General features: G+C 43.5%; 1 protein-coding gene across 1 annotated transcript in view; it reads right to left on the bottom strand.

The window, feature by feature from the left end:
* slc38a4 (solute carrier family 38 member 4) overlaps positions 1-15,413 on the bottom strand; it is a 31,262-nt gene extending 15,849 nt beyond the window's left edge. The window contains 11 exon segments of the mRNA XM_080537857.1: positions 345-424; positions 903-1,160; positions 1,610-1,668; positions 1,901-1,983; positions 2,203-2,284; positions 2,721-2,813; positions 3,125-3,198; positions 5,625-5,740; positions 6,405-6,498; positions 9,257-9,487; positions 15,307-15,413. Coding sequence (XP_080393983.1) covers positions 345-424; positions 903-1,160; positions 1,610-1,668; positions 1,901-1,983; positions 2,203-2,284; positions 2,721-2,813; positions 3,125-3,198; positions 5,625-5,740; positions 6,405-6,498; positions 9,257-9,372 — 1,055 coding nt within the window. The 5' untranslated portion in view covers positions 9,373-9,487; positions 15,307-15,413.
* Positions 15,414-16,676: the final 1,263 nt, after the last annotated feature.

Genomic DNA, 16,676 nt, shown 5'->3' with positions numbered 1-16,676 from the left:
GCACTGCAAAAAAATCTAAATAAGTAAATAAAAGAAAAATCTTAAATCTAAATAAGATTAAATATCTTAAATCAAGGCAATCTATGCTTGTTTTTTGTCAGTACTAGTTTTAAGATTTTAAAGACTTTTTTCTAAGAAAAACTTTAAACTATGAAAAAGTGAACATTTCCTGTTCTCTTAGCAGACAACTTTGCTTATTTTAAGTAATATTTCCCCCCCATTTTATTGCTTTTTTTCTTGTTTTTGAAAGCTGACTTTTTGCAGGGTCTGTGTGTGGATGTTTCGTGTGGATATAATGCTAACGACATGATAACATCAATACTACTGCGGTTGTATTGACTCACTCTTTTAGCTCGCTGTAGATGGGTAAGACTTCAGGATGGCACACGAAGGCGAAGGCCAGGATGGGGACTGTATACGCAGTCTGAGAGAGAGAGGAGAGGGATGAGAGATTATTAGACAAACGCAGGTGTGCACACACAAGGCACAGGGCGCAGACAAACACACCTTTTAATTAACTCCAACCATGTGTTTTGCCGCAGGGATCGGACCTGACACCCACACACCCTCTCCTTCACTATGCACACACGCATATACGCACGCACACGCACACGGTCACACGGTCACACGCACGCACACTCACTCACTCACTCACTCACACACACTCACACACTCACACACACCTGTACACACACACACACACTCACACACACACACACACACACACACACCTGTACACCCGCACACACACACACAGACACACACACACACACACAAACACACACACACACACACACACACACACACCTGTACACACACACACACACCTGTACACATGCACACACACACACACACACCACACACACACACATGCACACGCACACAGCTCTCTTCAAACCCACCTGTGAGTTGAACACAAAGTACTTGGGCGTGCACATCTCCTCCACGTCGTCCTCGTGGAGCTCGTAGTGGACCCCCGTGGCGTGGGGGTCTGGGGGGGACAGGGGGGACATGTCGGCCCGGGAGAAGTCCAGGAGGGTGGAGGCGTTGTGCAGAGAGTAGGGCCCGCCCCCCGCCTCGGAGCCGTTCATACTGAGGTTGGAAGAGTGATGGAAGAAGAACGGGAGGGGGCAGGGTAGCTGGGTCTTCTTATAGATCAGCTGGAAGGGGGGGAGAGGGAGGGAGGGGGGGAGGGGAGGGAGAGAGAGGGAGGTAGGGAGGGGGGGAGGGAGGGAGGGAGGGAGGGAGGGGAGGAGGGAGGGGGGTAGATTAGCAAGCAAGACATTGATTGATTAATTAATTGATTGATTATTTTAAAAAGATCAGATAATGATTATGATTACAGCCAGAACATAACTGAACCTAGATAGGTGAATAAATGTGTGGTTAATATCTCACGTTTGAAGTATCTTGTGTTGCTGCGGTATTTTGAGACCACACTTGTGATTACTTCAGATGACTTACTTACATGTATGTTTCATTATTGTTTTGTTTATTAGCTACTGTTGTCAGCAGATCATTTTGTATTGCCCCCCCTAGGGGCTGAAATAGAGAACACCACCATGCTAAACTGAGCAGTCTTCGTATCACGGGGGCGAGTTAAACTTACCACTCCCAGGAAAAACACCATGCAGGCCAGGGAGAACCCACTGGTGTAGCCTAGGTAACCTAGTGAGACACACAAGTACAGATATTTGTACAGATATTTGTTATAAGTCACTTTGGATAAAGGCATCTGCTAAATGCCAAAAATCGAAAATGTAAATGTAGATATCATCAGATATCACCCACTAGCTCTCTCTCTCGTTCTCACTCATGCACACACTCACACACTCACACACTCACACACACACACACACACACACACACACACACACACACACACACACACACACCATACCCAAGTTCTTGAGGAGGGACAGGGGCAGGATGATCCCGATGGACACAAACACGACCAGGTAGTTGCCGTTGAGGTACCATTCACTGTACAGACAGAAGAGAGGAGACGTCACTCCCAGATCACACACCCGTCAATCCATCCATCAATTAAGAAATGTAGGATATACACACACACACACACATTCACATTCACACACACACTCGTTTGCATAACATTACATTTAGGGCATTTAGTCTTTGTCTAAAGCGACTTACAACAATAATAATAATAAAAAAAGATTACACACACACACACACACATACCCATTGATGGTTTCTAGCCCCATGAATGCCCGTATGACTTCCGGTAGCTCGTATTTGACTATGAAGAGGTAGCTGGACATGGCTGTGTACAAACAAACACAACAGGACACAACACACTGTTACCATGGTGAACCCAACTACAGCACACCCTCCGTACACACATAATAATACACACACTCAAACAGCGTTATCCTTTACAAAATTTCCTGTGTTTAGAAAACAAAGTCATGCTACTCTGTGCCATGGCAAAAGACAATATGACTAAGATTTACTGTAACTGTTATGGTAGTGCTGGGGACACATGGGAAGGGGAGGGGGAGAGGGTTAACTGGTGAAGGCAAGCTTGAAGAGGTGGGTTTTGAGGGCCTGTTTAAATGTTGGCAGGGTGTTGGCCTGTCTGATGTGGTTGGGGAGGGCGTTCCAGATTTAAGATTTACTGCAACTGTTTAAGATTTACAGTAAATGTTTAAGATTTACGGTAACTGTTTGGCAGTTGTAAGTGTCTCCTGACTGCTTACCTCCGATGTTCTGAAGGGTTATTGATCCGAAGGCAGCCACTTTCCCCGGCCAGCCGAAAGCTCGCTCTCCCAACTTCTCATAGATGAGTGAGCCTGCGAAAACAATTACAATGTGATGAAAGAAAGCTCGGCTTGGGTGGGGGGGAGACACAGGCTGAGGGATGGCAGGTACAACAATACAGTACAACAACCAGACAAGACAGAGATTACACTGCAAAAAGTAAGTTGAAGATATCTTTTACTTGTTTTAAGGCAAGTAAGTTGAAAGTGAAATATTCCTGTTCTGTTGGCAGATCATTTAGCTTATTTTAAGTCATATTTCTCCCATTTTATTGCTTTTTTTCCTTGTTTTTGAGAGCAGACTTTTTGCAGTATAGGCCATCCTGCCCTAAAAGTGCACATACCTCCTTCTTTAGCGGTCATTAGCAGCAGGTGAACAGAGTACAGAGACAAGATGGCCACCCCCAGGAGAAGAATCCTGAAGTAAAAATAAAAACCAGTCAGATGTTAACATTTGGCTGTACAATCATATAGAAATGATATAGGAATATAATCATAGCTTTTGATGTTTCGCAGCAAAACAAAAAAAAATTGCTTGAGCAGAATCAATCGTACCTATCATTACATTTCAAAAAGAACCGTAATGTTTCTCTTCATAAGAGGCCTGTCTTAAGATCTATAATATTACCATGTCATATCAGGATATCGTCTATTGGGGTGCCGGCGCAGACGATATCCTGACGACCAATGCACACCACCGTCTAGAAACCAGAACGATGTATACAGGAAGCAACAGTACATACAGTTGTTACCTCGATACTACTGACAGTATGTCGAAGAAGAGGGAGATTTTGGATATGAAAAGCAAATGACATCCCAAGTGGTATAGTAGTGACACAGACCATACAGCAAAACGTGAGGTTGTTTTGTTTAACGTTATTGGTTTTATTTGTTGCCAAACTGGATTCCTTTGAATTAACTTTCCAGCTAGCGCTTCACTGGTCCATCATCAGGTTTCTGGATCGCTGACAGTTAGTCATTGATAACTTTACACTGACTTTTAGACAAAAGCTGTCACTATTTTATTTATATCTTGATCCCTTTGATTATCTATCTAGATGGGACTAGCAGAGTACATTTCAATAATTAGGATCAAAAGACCCCATCTTTTTAGTGTTGCCTTTAAATGACAAAATAATTAAATGATGGTTCTATGATGATTGGAGCACTTTGAGCTGCAACGTTTGCAGGAAAAGTGCTATACAAATAAAGGTTATTATTATGATTATGATTATTATTATTATCAGGTTTACCAGATAACACGATTGCTCCCAGTGAGCGGGCCGGGCGCCTTGCATGGTAGCTTGCCGTCATTGGTGTGTGAATGGGCGAATGAGAGGCCGTTGTAAAGCGCTCTGGATAAAGGCGCTATATAAGTGCAGTCCATTATATAACACGCCAGGGCTCTTGGACCTCAGAGGTGGAGCATGTCCAGGGACATGTCACATGAGTGTGTGGAGGTTATTTCGAGGGTGTACCAGTAGAGTATGTATAGTATTCCTGCATCAGACGAACACGAGAGGCACGCCATGTCATCTGTCATATGTCACCAAGGTTGCCACGAACACCGGTAGTCTACGTCACCAGTCGGCTAGTTCCAGCCTAGCATTAGCATTAGCACAGCTTACTATAGTTTGATTTGAACACCCAGCAGCTCTCCCAGAAGAAGCCTGCAGCACTGCTACTTCATCCCTCCATGGGTTATTGCTTACATACTGGTCATCATCCATTTCCAATTCATGTACGTCCCACCCATCAGTTACATGAGTGTAGCTGACGACAAATGTGGGGAATGGATGTTATCTGACGCCCCCCTTCCAGTGGAGCCCAGAATAGCTGGGTGGCACAGAGAGGAAGTAGAGCAGCATATAGCGAGACAACACTTCCTTCCTATGCACGCCTACGGGAGCATGGGAGCGCCTGTGTACCTTTTCTCTTACAGTAGGAGGTTACTTTCCTTGTTTTCCTTTCCTTAAAAACACCTCACCAGGAGATCCCTCCGTAGTATAGTCATCCAGTAGAGGAGACCAGCAGGCTATGGGGATGTGGTTCAAGCGGCCAATAAAAAGCAGTGAGCGGTTTAACTTATTTAGTGCCGACGAGGGTGAATATACATTAAAAAAATATTTTTAAATAATAATAATAATATTAATATATAAAGATCATGATTAATGATGATTTATGAATTATGCTGTTTCATTTTGTAGCCAATCAAAGTATTATTGCTAGGTCAATACTACCGGTACATAAAACACTTGGCACTACAAGTGGTGAGTATGTCTGAATTACGTGTTACCAATGATGCACATGAATGAACACTTGAAAAAAACGTGTCCGCATGAGAGTAGCATAACGATTTCCTCATTCAAACCCTGTATGCAAATGAACTGAGTGATAGACCAGGTGACACACAGTGTTTGTCTTCGTCCAGTTGCTTGGCACCAGACAAGCTCAATTAAACACCCAGAGAAACCAGGTCTGCTTCCTAACGTTACTAACTATTGAGTAGAATTAATTGGATTTTTATATCCTTTCAAATACTTTAAGCATTGGCAGTTGTAGGTTACGTTTGAGTGCCAGGTGGCCGGGCAAACAAAATCAATCACTGATGAGTATTTAAAATGCTTTGAAATGATTAATTATTCGAAATGAATTCCAATACTACTTGAACCCTGGTCTAGTGCACAGAACGGTGCCTCAGGATCATGAGCATGCATGCATACACAAAGATCGTTCTACAGGCTATGAGGCAGCATGCTTCAATCACCTGACTGTACCTGTAAACAAACATGGAACATGTTTCCCTATTGTTTCTATGGCAACGTTTAGCATTAGCACGCTTACATGAAGAGGACGATGCCTGTGTTGGCCATGGCATAGGACAGGCCCAGGATACCACTCCCCATGATGGCATTACTCAGGTTGAAGACGGACATCCCGAAGGAGGTGTGTCCAGGGTGCTGCTCAGAGAGAGAGAGAGAGACAGAGAGAGAGAGACAGACAGACAGAGAGAGAGAGACAGACAGAGAGAGGGGGAGAGAGAGATTAGTACAACTGCATATGAACACATGCCAAGCACATACACACACACACACACAATTTCTATCTCCTCTCTCTCTCTCTCTCTTGCACGCACGCACGCACGCACACACGCACGCACGCACGCACGCACGCACACACACAATTCCACCCTTCACTCAGAAGGCAAACATCTATCTATTCAGGTCAGGCATTTGACCATTTCCGTGAAACTTCAGATATACTATATGTATATGCCTCTGGGCCAGGGAGGGTCCAGCTAGCATACAATAGTGTCATCGTTCAGCTAGCATACAGTAGTAGTGTCATCGTTCAGCTAGCATACAATAGTGTCATCGTTCAGCTAGCATACAGTAGTAGTGTCATCATTCAGCTAGCATACAGTAGTGTCATCGTTCAGCTAGCATACAGTAGTGTCATCGTTCAGCTAGCATACAGTAGTGTCATCGTTCAGCTAGCATACAGTAGTGTCATCGTTCAGCTAGCATACAGTAGTGTCATCATTCAGCTAGCATACAGTAGTGTCATCATTCAGCTAGCATACAGTAGTGTCATCGTTCAGTCATCATGTGTTTGTTTACTTACGTATTCTTCATGGTACTCCTCATACTTCTTTTTCTTCATTATCCCGTTAGTCAGGAACTTCTGGCTCTCCGCATCCTCCTCATCCAGGAACTGGCTGCAGGGACAAAGTCATCAAACTGAAATCAGCGTTCTTCTCAGCTACATTGTGTGAGACTTGGATGAATGATCTTTATTGTCATTGTATGGGTACAACGAAATTGAAGTGCAAACCCTAGGTGCTAAAAATCAAAACACTGTCCTAAGATAATAAAACACAATCCTAAGATAATAAGAAAAAAAGAATGAGACATAAATAGCTATAAATAGGGGGATATACCTAAAAGTAATCGGTAGGAATCAGAATATGTATCTATATGTATCTATCTATCTGAGAGTGGTAAGCAAGGCAAGGCAAGGCAAATGTATTTGTATAGCACATATTCATACAGATTATTGTAGACTCAGTGCTTTACATAAAACATTAGATAAAATAACAATTAATAAGAAGTATTATAACCCTAAAGGCCAATGCACACGGCGTGCGATTTTGTTGCACCGCGAATTCGATTCCATTGTTTTGAATGAGACAATGCACACGGCGTGTGATGCGATATTGTCGCACGACAACATTCGATTCTCATTTCACACCACCGAAGTCGGACCAGGCAGGCTGAGAATCGATCGTTGTCGTGCGACAAAATTGCACGCCGTGTGCATTGGCCTTTAGATACAGTAACAATGTAGAATGTTCAGGTTTGGTAGTGCGAGTGGTAGTGGTCATCACTGCTGCAGTCTTGGACAGTTTTTCAAAGAAACACTCTTGAATATGTCTGAACTGTGGGTGTAAGAAAAGGAAAGGTGCGTATTCAAAGGGAAAGACGTGAGATCGGGATGGGAACTGATCAAATGTTATCGATACCGATGCCATTATCGATTCTGCTTATCAGTCCGATTCTTTATCGATTCCTTAAATTTTTGGGTGGGGAAAAAAAGTAGGCCTACACAGGTTTTCAGCGTCAACGGCAACGCAGCTGTTTTATTATCTCTTGAGTCTCTGAACACAAAGTAGAATGTCTGCCTGATAACATTTGTGTGTATTTTGTGTGTATACATCAGTGTACATACAGTACCAGTCAAAAGTTTGGTTTCTTTATTTTTAAATTATTTTCTACATTGTAGATTAATCCTGAAGACATCAAAACTATGAAAGAACACCTATGGTGTTATGTAGTAAATAAAAAGTGGTCAGTCACAGCATCCATCTATCTATGGATTTGAGCGTGGTTACCATTTAACCAGCCACATCTCTCATCTTTTTCACCGAAAAAAGTGTCTGAGATGCTTTGTTATTGTTTGAATACCAGATTGCCCCTTTAATTAAAGGGAGGTGGTCGTGGAGGGCGGGCTGTGACCCTACAGCATAGTTTTGTGGTGGTGGAAGGTCTAGTCTTAAATATTTATATACTATTATTCATCTACAGCACAGCTTCTGTAAAGCCTGGTACACACATAAAGATATTCTGGCCGATTTTGGCCCGATTTCCCCCCCTTCTGACCAAGGACAGCAAACGCCCGATTATCAGATGGCTCTAAAAATTATCCAACAAGATTATCCTGTGTTGTGAGGTGTGTTAAGAGTCAATTTCTCCCGACAATCTGCTCGGAAAATGGTCGGGGCCGACGATCGTAAAATATTAAACGTGTTCAATATTTACCATCAAAAGTCCTCTTGTGTGTGGGCGAAACTGACAACTCGCGAGTCCGATTGTGACGTGGAATGGAATGTAGCCAATCGAGAAGCAAGTTTACTGATGCGTCTTCTTCTTTTCGTTCTTTCTTTCATTCAGAACTTTATTTGCCCTGTCGCACATGGCTGCCTCGTACAGGTCAGTCAGGGTACTACTACTACCCTGATCAGGGGCGGACTGGGATCAAAAAACAGCCCTGGCATTTGCGACACAACAGCCCTATTTCCAAACGCAACACGCAACACGCAACACGGATTGTTAACATAAAAAGTCAGAGGACAGATGCCAAACTACCGACATGTTTGCTGTAATTATATGTATTATCAGTAGGCAGTCATCAGTCAATATCTCTTTCAATAGCCTTTTCACACCGAATGTACTTTTTTGTGCTATTTTCGGCCCAATACATGCGAATTTCGGTGCATTCCTACTTCCAACTACACTTGCTCCCTGCATCCAGTTGTTGCACATTAACTGCATCGCTCTCATCAAATTCCCCCATTCTGAAAATGAAAGCAGTGTAACGTTAACTGCTGTTATAAACGGAATGATGACATGAGGTGCGTGTCCACTGGCGATATAGAACTGACTACGATAGTTATGGAGATATACTCCAGTTCTACATCGTGGAGCTCCGCCACATAGGGGAGCTCTGCTCCTATTGGTTTACCCCGCTACCTAAAGCTCTGCTCCTATTGGTTTACCTTGCTACCTAAAGCTCTGCTCCTATTGGTTTACATACTCCAGTTCTACATCGTGGAGCTCCGCCCCATAGGGGAGCTCTGCTCCTATTGGTTTAGGGCCCTGGGCATCCGTGATGCAGAACTGCGTGGATGGCCCGGCCGATATAAAATGTTTTGGGCCGCGGTCTGCTGACATAAGTTATTTTCAAAGAAAATCACCAGAGACAAAATTACAAATATATATATATATTTTATATAATACATTCTGAGCGGCCCAGAGTCTCGCGGCCCTCCTGGCATTTGCCAGGCTTGCCCGGTGGCCAGTCCGCCACTGACCCTGATCACGTGTGATTTGTGGCTTGGGGCACAGTCAGGCAACACATTTCGTCTGCCCGTCTCAAATATACAGTACCATAAAAAAAAAAGGAAGTTAAAGTCTGACCTGTTGATGGTGGCCTTCTCAGAGTCTATAGGCTCAGTGAAGCGGTCGTCCAGGCTCTCGTCCATGCTGTCATCGTCAGCCTCCGTGCTGACCTTCTTCAGCTCCATGCGGTCCATCGCCCCCTGGCTAACAGTGGTCCTTAGGGGAGAGAACGAGGGGTCACAGTTCAAAGCAGAGTGGTCCTTCACTTGTGTTGTGTGCACTTGATTGGCCTCAAGCAGGGACAACTACCTGCAATCACAGAGAAGAGAAGAGGACATAAGTTAGGTTGGACAAAATGTTAAGAGAACATAAAGAGAGCTGAAGTGTTGGGCAGCCGTCGATCTGAAACAGATAAAACTTGTATTGTTGCACGTGAAATGGATAAATGAGGGAACTACAACTGGATCAGATCAACTGTAATATGTTTGCGATCAAGTGTTAATATGAAAGCGATGAGGGGATCCTATGATGGACCTCGGGTCACTATTCAATCAAGTGCTTTTCTAAAAATGTGTCCAGTCTGTTGTTGAAGAGTTTTTCTAATATTTTGGAGAATTGTGGAAGTAAAGAGACAGGTCTGTAGTTTGTGAAGTGCTGTTTGCTCCCAGTTATACAGAGGTATGACTTTAGCTATTTTCATTTGATCTGGAAATAAACCGGTTTGGAATGATAAGTTACAGATGTATGTTAATCGTTTAGAAATTCCCTCAATAGCGTTTTTCACTACTGTCATATCAATGTCATTAAAGTCAGTAGACTTTTTGTTCTTTTTTTATTTTATTTTATTTTATTATCCAATATTTCTTTCTCATCCACTGCTGTGAGAAACATTGAGTTGGGATTTCTCTCTACTAATTTATCACTGTTTACACTGTACTTGATTTCAGAAATACCCAATGACCAACAACATGACAATATGACAATATGTCAATATGACATAGACATATTATGCTCTTGGGCATACATGACAATATGACATGACAATATGCCCAAGAGGAACATCTTTTGGTTAAGATTACAACGTTTACAGTCCCACAAAAGGGTCATGGCCACAAGTATTCACTTATTTACTTGTGTAGAAATCTTCCGGGCTTGTACAAAGCATTTGCTACTGTTATTCTTAGAGGACACATGATTCCTGGAGTCTTATCTGACTTATCTGAATCCCCCTGTTCTTATGGCCTTGGCAAAGGGTTCAAAGGGGAGGAAGAGGTGTCATTATACACAAGACTAAGAACTAACATCACATTTTGGAAACTCAATGTTCCAGGCAGATTATTGACACTGTGTAATTGATTCCTATGCAAACCAGAGACCCTATAAAAACAAGGGTGTAACAAAGTTACATAAACTATTATCCTGCAACAATTGAGGTAAACGTTTGACCGGTAGTGTAGTACTTTTATTGGGGAAATGATGTTTTTGCCATTTCTAAGGTGCCTTTCACAGACTGAAAACTAATCACGGTAGGAGGAAAGAAAATACGGTAAGAAAGACATTTTATTACATTTCAACATTATTACAACAACTAATCTGAAGTCAAAACCATTCCTAAATTCAGGTCAAAGTTAAGCAGGTCTACCAATGTTCCCTACCCTCTGAGAGTTAAAGCAAGTTACAATAGCTGTTCTGTACTCCAGGTTTAACCCAATGGAACCAAGGTTATTTATGTTGACCAACAGGGGGCATACGTCCTTATTTTCATCCTATTGATTCGACCATTTGATTAAAAGGCAATTACATAACAACAAGATGAGGCACATGGGCAGTGCACAGAGTTCTGCTAAAATGATTTTAACAGCCAATTACCTACAATGCAGTTCTTCCCTCACACAAAGGACTCATTGACGAGATTGGGTCAAAACAGTTCTCCAACAAGGCCCCCCCCCACTGGAATCACCACACCATAGGAAAAACACAACAGTAACACCATGGCACACAACTGTGACTAATGTAGCACACAACCATAGCAGTTATAACGTACTACAATCTCACAGAGATTGTTTTAGGGCCAGAATGTTTCAGAGCTCCTGTTAGGAAGGCCACCAAGATCTCCAGGGACCCATCCCACCCTGGGAACAAACACTTTGTTAGGCTGCGCTCAGGCAGGCGGTTCAGGACCATGTCCGCACGGACAAATAGACTGAAGCTCAGCTTCTACCCTAGGGCCATTCAGGCCCTGAACACAGCAAATACCTAGGTTCTAGGCCCTGGACAATCTAGACAACTTGATGGCAGCTACTAGATTGTAAACATAAGTGCAATATTGAAATACAACTGTGAACATTTCAAACCTGCTAACTGCAACACTTTAAATGAATGTGCAACAATACTATGTGCAATATGACAACCCTTGGGTACATAAGGTTCAGAGATAGGAAAAGTTAGGATATTTATAGCATAGCATAGAGTACAGCACAGTGTTTTATTGTATAGTATAGTAGTATAGTATAGTAGATAGTGTACATAGCCTTTATTTATGTAAACCAGCTCTTTTCCCTTTTTTATTTTACCCTTGGCCCTCTTGTTTTTAGTCTTTTTCCAATGCACCAGGGGAGCCCCCCCCTACTAAATTTCGTTGTATGGTACCTGTACTGTATTAATGACAATAAAGACCATTCATTCATTCATTCATTCAAAAGATTTTATGATTCCTTCTCCCCGTCAGAGACTGAAGACCCATCTCTTCAGGCTACACCTTAACTGCTCCTCCTGAGACATCTACTACCCCCCAGTACTGTGTCTCCTGAGACACCTGCTTCCCCCTATACTGTGTCTCATAAGATTTCTACTTCCCCCATTTACTGTTTCTCCAGTGTCTATAAAAAAAAGAAAAAACGTTCTTTCTTCTTCACAAAGAAGACTGCCAATGGCCCCTGGCCTGAGCTAGAGTACTCTTCCTGCTTCAACTAGTGAATTGATGATTCACTTGCTTAGTCAAATGTATCGATTGTAAGTCGCTTTGGAATAAGGCGTCTGCTAAATGTATGTGCTATGCTTAATGGCAAATGGCACTTTGGCTGTATTCCTTGTACTAACCCAGCTTTTTTTTTTGCACACTTGCACCTTTTGTACTTGGTATGAATTTCCATTTCTCTAAACTAGCTCTGCGACTTTATAGTGTTGATGTTGTCGTGATTGTATGGCTGGCGGCAAAACTCATTTCCCCTCGGGGACAGTAAAGAAACCTTGAACCAAACTATGAATTGCAAATCCACACTGATTTGAGTCTACACAATTACACTCTAGCATACAGTTTTGACTGGAACCAGAATATGTTGGCAAAGCAACAACATAATCACGAATAGTCAGCATAAACTCTTCAGAAGTGTAAATGTACAACCCTAACCCTAACCCTATGTGACACTCAAACCTCCAACAGCGGATGTGGTTGAGAGAACATTACAGGGTGCCTACACGTTTCAACAAGTCGAACTTAAGACCTTTTTAAGACCTCTTTGAATAGAATTTTAGACCTATTCGCGACACTGTGTGATAGCTTTTTGTCATCCTGCTGTAGCTTCGTTCGCCAACAATTTCTCCCGGGGGCAGCGAATTGGCATTTTTTTGGGTTACAGTTTGATTCATTTCCACGTAAATAGATGTAGTCTGACTAATTTCTTGCAGGACAAGCTAATCTCATTTTTTAGACCTAACACCTAATTTTTTAGACCTAATAACTGAAACTGCGGCCCTTTTAAGGCCTTGTAGATCGGATTGCTGGATTTGAGACTTAAAGGCTTTTTAAGACCAGCGCAGGAACCCTGACATTAGGCCAGGTCTTCATCCTCACATGACTGGCAAAGCAGGGCGGCCATGTTTACAGTCAACTAGCTACTGAATGGCTGTGCCCTTCGTTTTGTAACCACTGACGTCACACAGGAAACCTTGTTGTTGTGTTGAAACCCACGGCTGTGAGGACGGTCGCAGGTATGGTCTGGGGTAGCATGGCTCTACAGCTTTGACTGTGGAGAGGCTCTATGTGGACAGGCACGGTGGGCCTACATCATAACACATGTTTTGTTGTGTGTGTTAATAGGTTTCAGTATTGAAACTGTGCTACACAAATAGAATGCGTTATTATTATCTGTACACAACTGTACATCTACGTCTCCTATGTGTGTGTGGGTGTGTGTGTGTGTGTGGGCGAGTGAGTTAGAGTTTGTGTGTGTGTGTGTGTGTGCGTGTGTGTGGGCGAGTGAGAGAGTTTGTGTGTGTGCGTGTGTGCGTGTGTGTGGGCGAGTGAGATAGAGTTTGTGCGTGTGCGATACCCTTTGCTTCCCGATGAACACGAACCTGCCCAACCAGCCTTCACACCTCTAGTGTTCCCCGTTCACATAGGGGCAATGCTATTTACATTGGATGTGTGCTTTTCTCATGTCTATTCACATGCAAATATGCGTGACTAAAGCCTCCCATAGCTATGCCATGCTGGAAGCCAAGCCCAGTCCTACCTTCGTAAGATAACGTCTGTAAGGGCTTTACAGTGTCGTGAAATCACAGACAGGAGGAGATGGTACATTTTCACTGGATGACTTAAAGAAGGACGTTGCCAGGGACACCAGTGGGTGTGTTTAGCTTGTCAAAGGATGTGAGCATGGAAAATGTGATGCGTAGATACCCTGTGTAGATGTGTAGATACATAATCTTTTTGTGTATCCAAATAGATTAACTGAAAAAACGTATTGAAATGTTGATTGTACATACTGTTGAATAGAAACTAGAAACTGCTGCTCATGAAAAAACAATAATCCAACTAAATAAAATCCCAAAACATTGCGGTTATCAGGTCCTTTGGTGTATGCAGGACTCTGAACTATTCTACCCGTCAGTGGCGGCCAGCGCAGTGCTGTACGGGATGGTATGCTGTGGGGTGGGGGGCAGCATCAAGGAAGGTGACACCAAGAGGTTGAACAAGCCTATTAGGAAAGTTGGTTCTGTCCTCTGTCACTCTGGACACTGTGGAGGAGGTGGCCAATAGGACGATGAGGACCAAACTCCCTGGCCATCATGGACAATCCCTCCCATCCCCTACATGACACTGTGGCAGAGCAGAGAAGCTCCTTTAGCAACAGAGTTGCTAACTCAACTACGTTGCACTAAGGAGTGCTATAGGAGATATTTTCTGTCTGCGGGAATAAGACTACAAGTACAACTCCTCCTCCAGCTAGCTCAGTCAGGGTGATCAGTCAGGCTGGGGGATGTTAAATCATACTGGATTGTTCTTACTGGATATAATGTTTCAGATGTCTATTTTATTTTTATTCAATTATTCTATTGTCACTTTAATTTGTTGTTGTTGTTGTTGTTGTTTGTGATGTGAGCTGCTGTAGCGCCTTAATTTCCCCTAATGATCAACAAAGTACCTATCTATCTATCTATCTATCTATCTATCTAAATAGAGCAATCATGTGATGTAAAAACTATGTGTGTGTGTGTGTGTGTGTGTGTGTGTGTGTGTCTGGTAGCTGCCTCTTCGAATTGTGTGTGCATGCAAAAACACAACAGCTAAGGTCCGACAAACTGCAAGTCCATTTCGTCCGTTATATCATTATGGAGAATCTTGTTGTTTGGGACACTGAACTGAATTTTGCTGCACTTGCCAGAGGTGGCAGATTTCCAACAAATGTACGCCCTGCCCCTTTAATAAACAAAAGACAACACTCGTTCAGACAGTTATGAGAGCAGAAGGGAACAAAATCACAACAGCAGGGTTCAATGTTTTCAATGGAAAGAGACAACGTTAGCTAAAGACGAGGGTCTAACTCCAAACTCATTCTAAGGAATGCATTCTCACGGAATGCGAGCCCAACTTCAGTAATGTCATGCTTCTCCTTTACGACCCTAACCCTAACCCCTAACCCGAGCGAGACTCTCTCCTCAGGCTGGGAATACGCCGACCCAACAACACAGCAAACACAGTCACCCGAAAGTATGAAGACAACATTCAAAACATCCCTTTTCTCTCTAAACGTCAATGCCAAAAGCAAATAAGTGCAACTAACTACCAAGCATCGTTCTCCAGGTTTAAACTGGGTTAAAAAGATACAGAAAGTAGGGGTACTCACTGGCTCAATGACTCCGCAAAAGGGGCTCAGATTTGTTCAAGTATTGTTTTTGAGGGGGGGGGGGGGGTTGGGGGGGTGAGGAGGACAGTGCTAACAGGGCAGCCGAGAGGAACGGGAGCTGCTGGTTATTTGAAACCCAGGTGAGATGGAGGCTTTTAAAAGTGCAGAGGGAGGACCCACCCTGGCCAATCACAGAGGGAGCCTGAGGCTGACTAAAGCTCTTCCCCCACCCCCCTCCACCGTGCCTACGTCAATGAGGGGAGAGAGAGAGAGGGAGGGATGGAGGGAGAAGGCAACAAGTGAGTCTGTGGAGGGAGGAGACAAGAGGGAGACAAACAGAGAGTGGTAGAGAGAGGGAAGGCAATGCGAGACAGACAAAAAGAGAGAGAGAGAGAGATAAAGAGGGAGAGGAGGGGGCGTGTAGCACGTCGCAGACCTCCTAAAACGCGTGGGGCCAAGATTACACAGCCGGTGTTATTGCATCAACAGCTGTTTGTTCTGCGATGGATGGCCTGCGGAGGACGCACTGGCTTTAGTGCTCGTCCCCCAGGGCTGTCACTGCCTCCGCCCCCGTCCCCTAACCCGTGCTGGGGGACAACCACCGCACCGGGAGGCTGGGACCCCAACCGCCAATCAGAGGCGGTGGGCTAAAAAGGCCATCGATCAGAGGCTTGGTGCCCCCGGCCACCAATGAGAGGCTGGGAAGTACAGAGTACAAGGTCACGCTCACCCTGGAGGATGCAGCAGGTCTGGGTCTGGTCCTGTGTCTCTCTGTTGGGGTGTCGTGGTGTTAGTAATGTTTCAATTGTAGTTTGATTCCCGCTGGGATCATATTTACAAAAATACTATTTTTGGATAAAAGCGTCTGCTAAATAGCAGTAGAGGCACTTCGATTACACTCAAGCGCACAAACACGCACGCACGCACACACACACACACACACACACACACACACACACACACACACACACACACACACACACACACACACACACACACACACACACATAATCCACAGAATAACCTAAATATCATTCCAGACCCTCACATTGTGAAAAGAATTCATGGCACAGAACAGGCTCTCCTGAGTCAATGATCCAAATGTGCAACACATTGTGAGCTGGGATCTAATGATCAACAGCACAGATGATAAAACATAAACATGTATACCCGTTCCTGTCACTCACAGCAAATGATCCATCACTAAGTACCAAAGTAGTACCAAAAAACTGGAATACTCCAATACTCATCCCTACCACCATTGGTAACCATGTAAACGAACAAATCTACATTTTAAGTAAGTTAAAAGCAAAAAAACAAGATTATTCGGTCTTCTAACTGTAAAGTTAGAAAAATAAAGAATCTGTGAT

This window comes from Nansenia antarctica (genome assembly GCF_963989245.1).
Source record: "Nansenia antarctica genome assembly, chromosome: 8".
Classification (NCBI taxonomy): domain Eukaryota; kingdom Metazoa; phylum Chordata; class Actinopteri; order Argentiniformes; family Microstomatidae; genus Nansenia; species Nansenia antarctica.
This window is presented reverse-complemented; position numbering and strand designations above follow the sequence as displayed.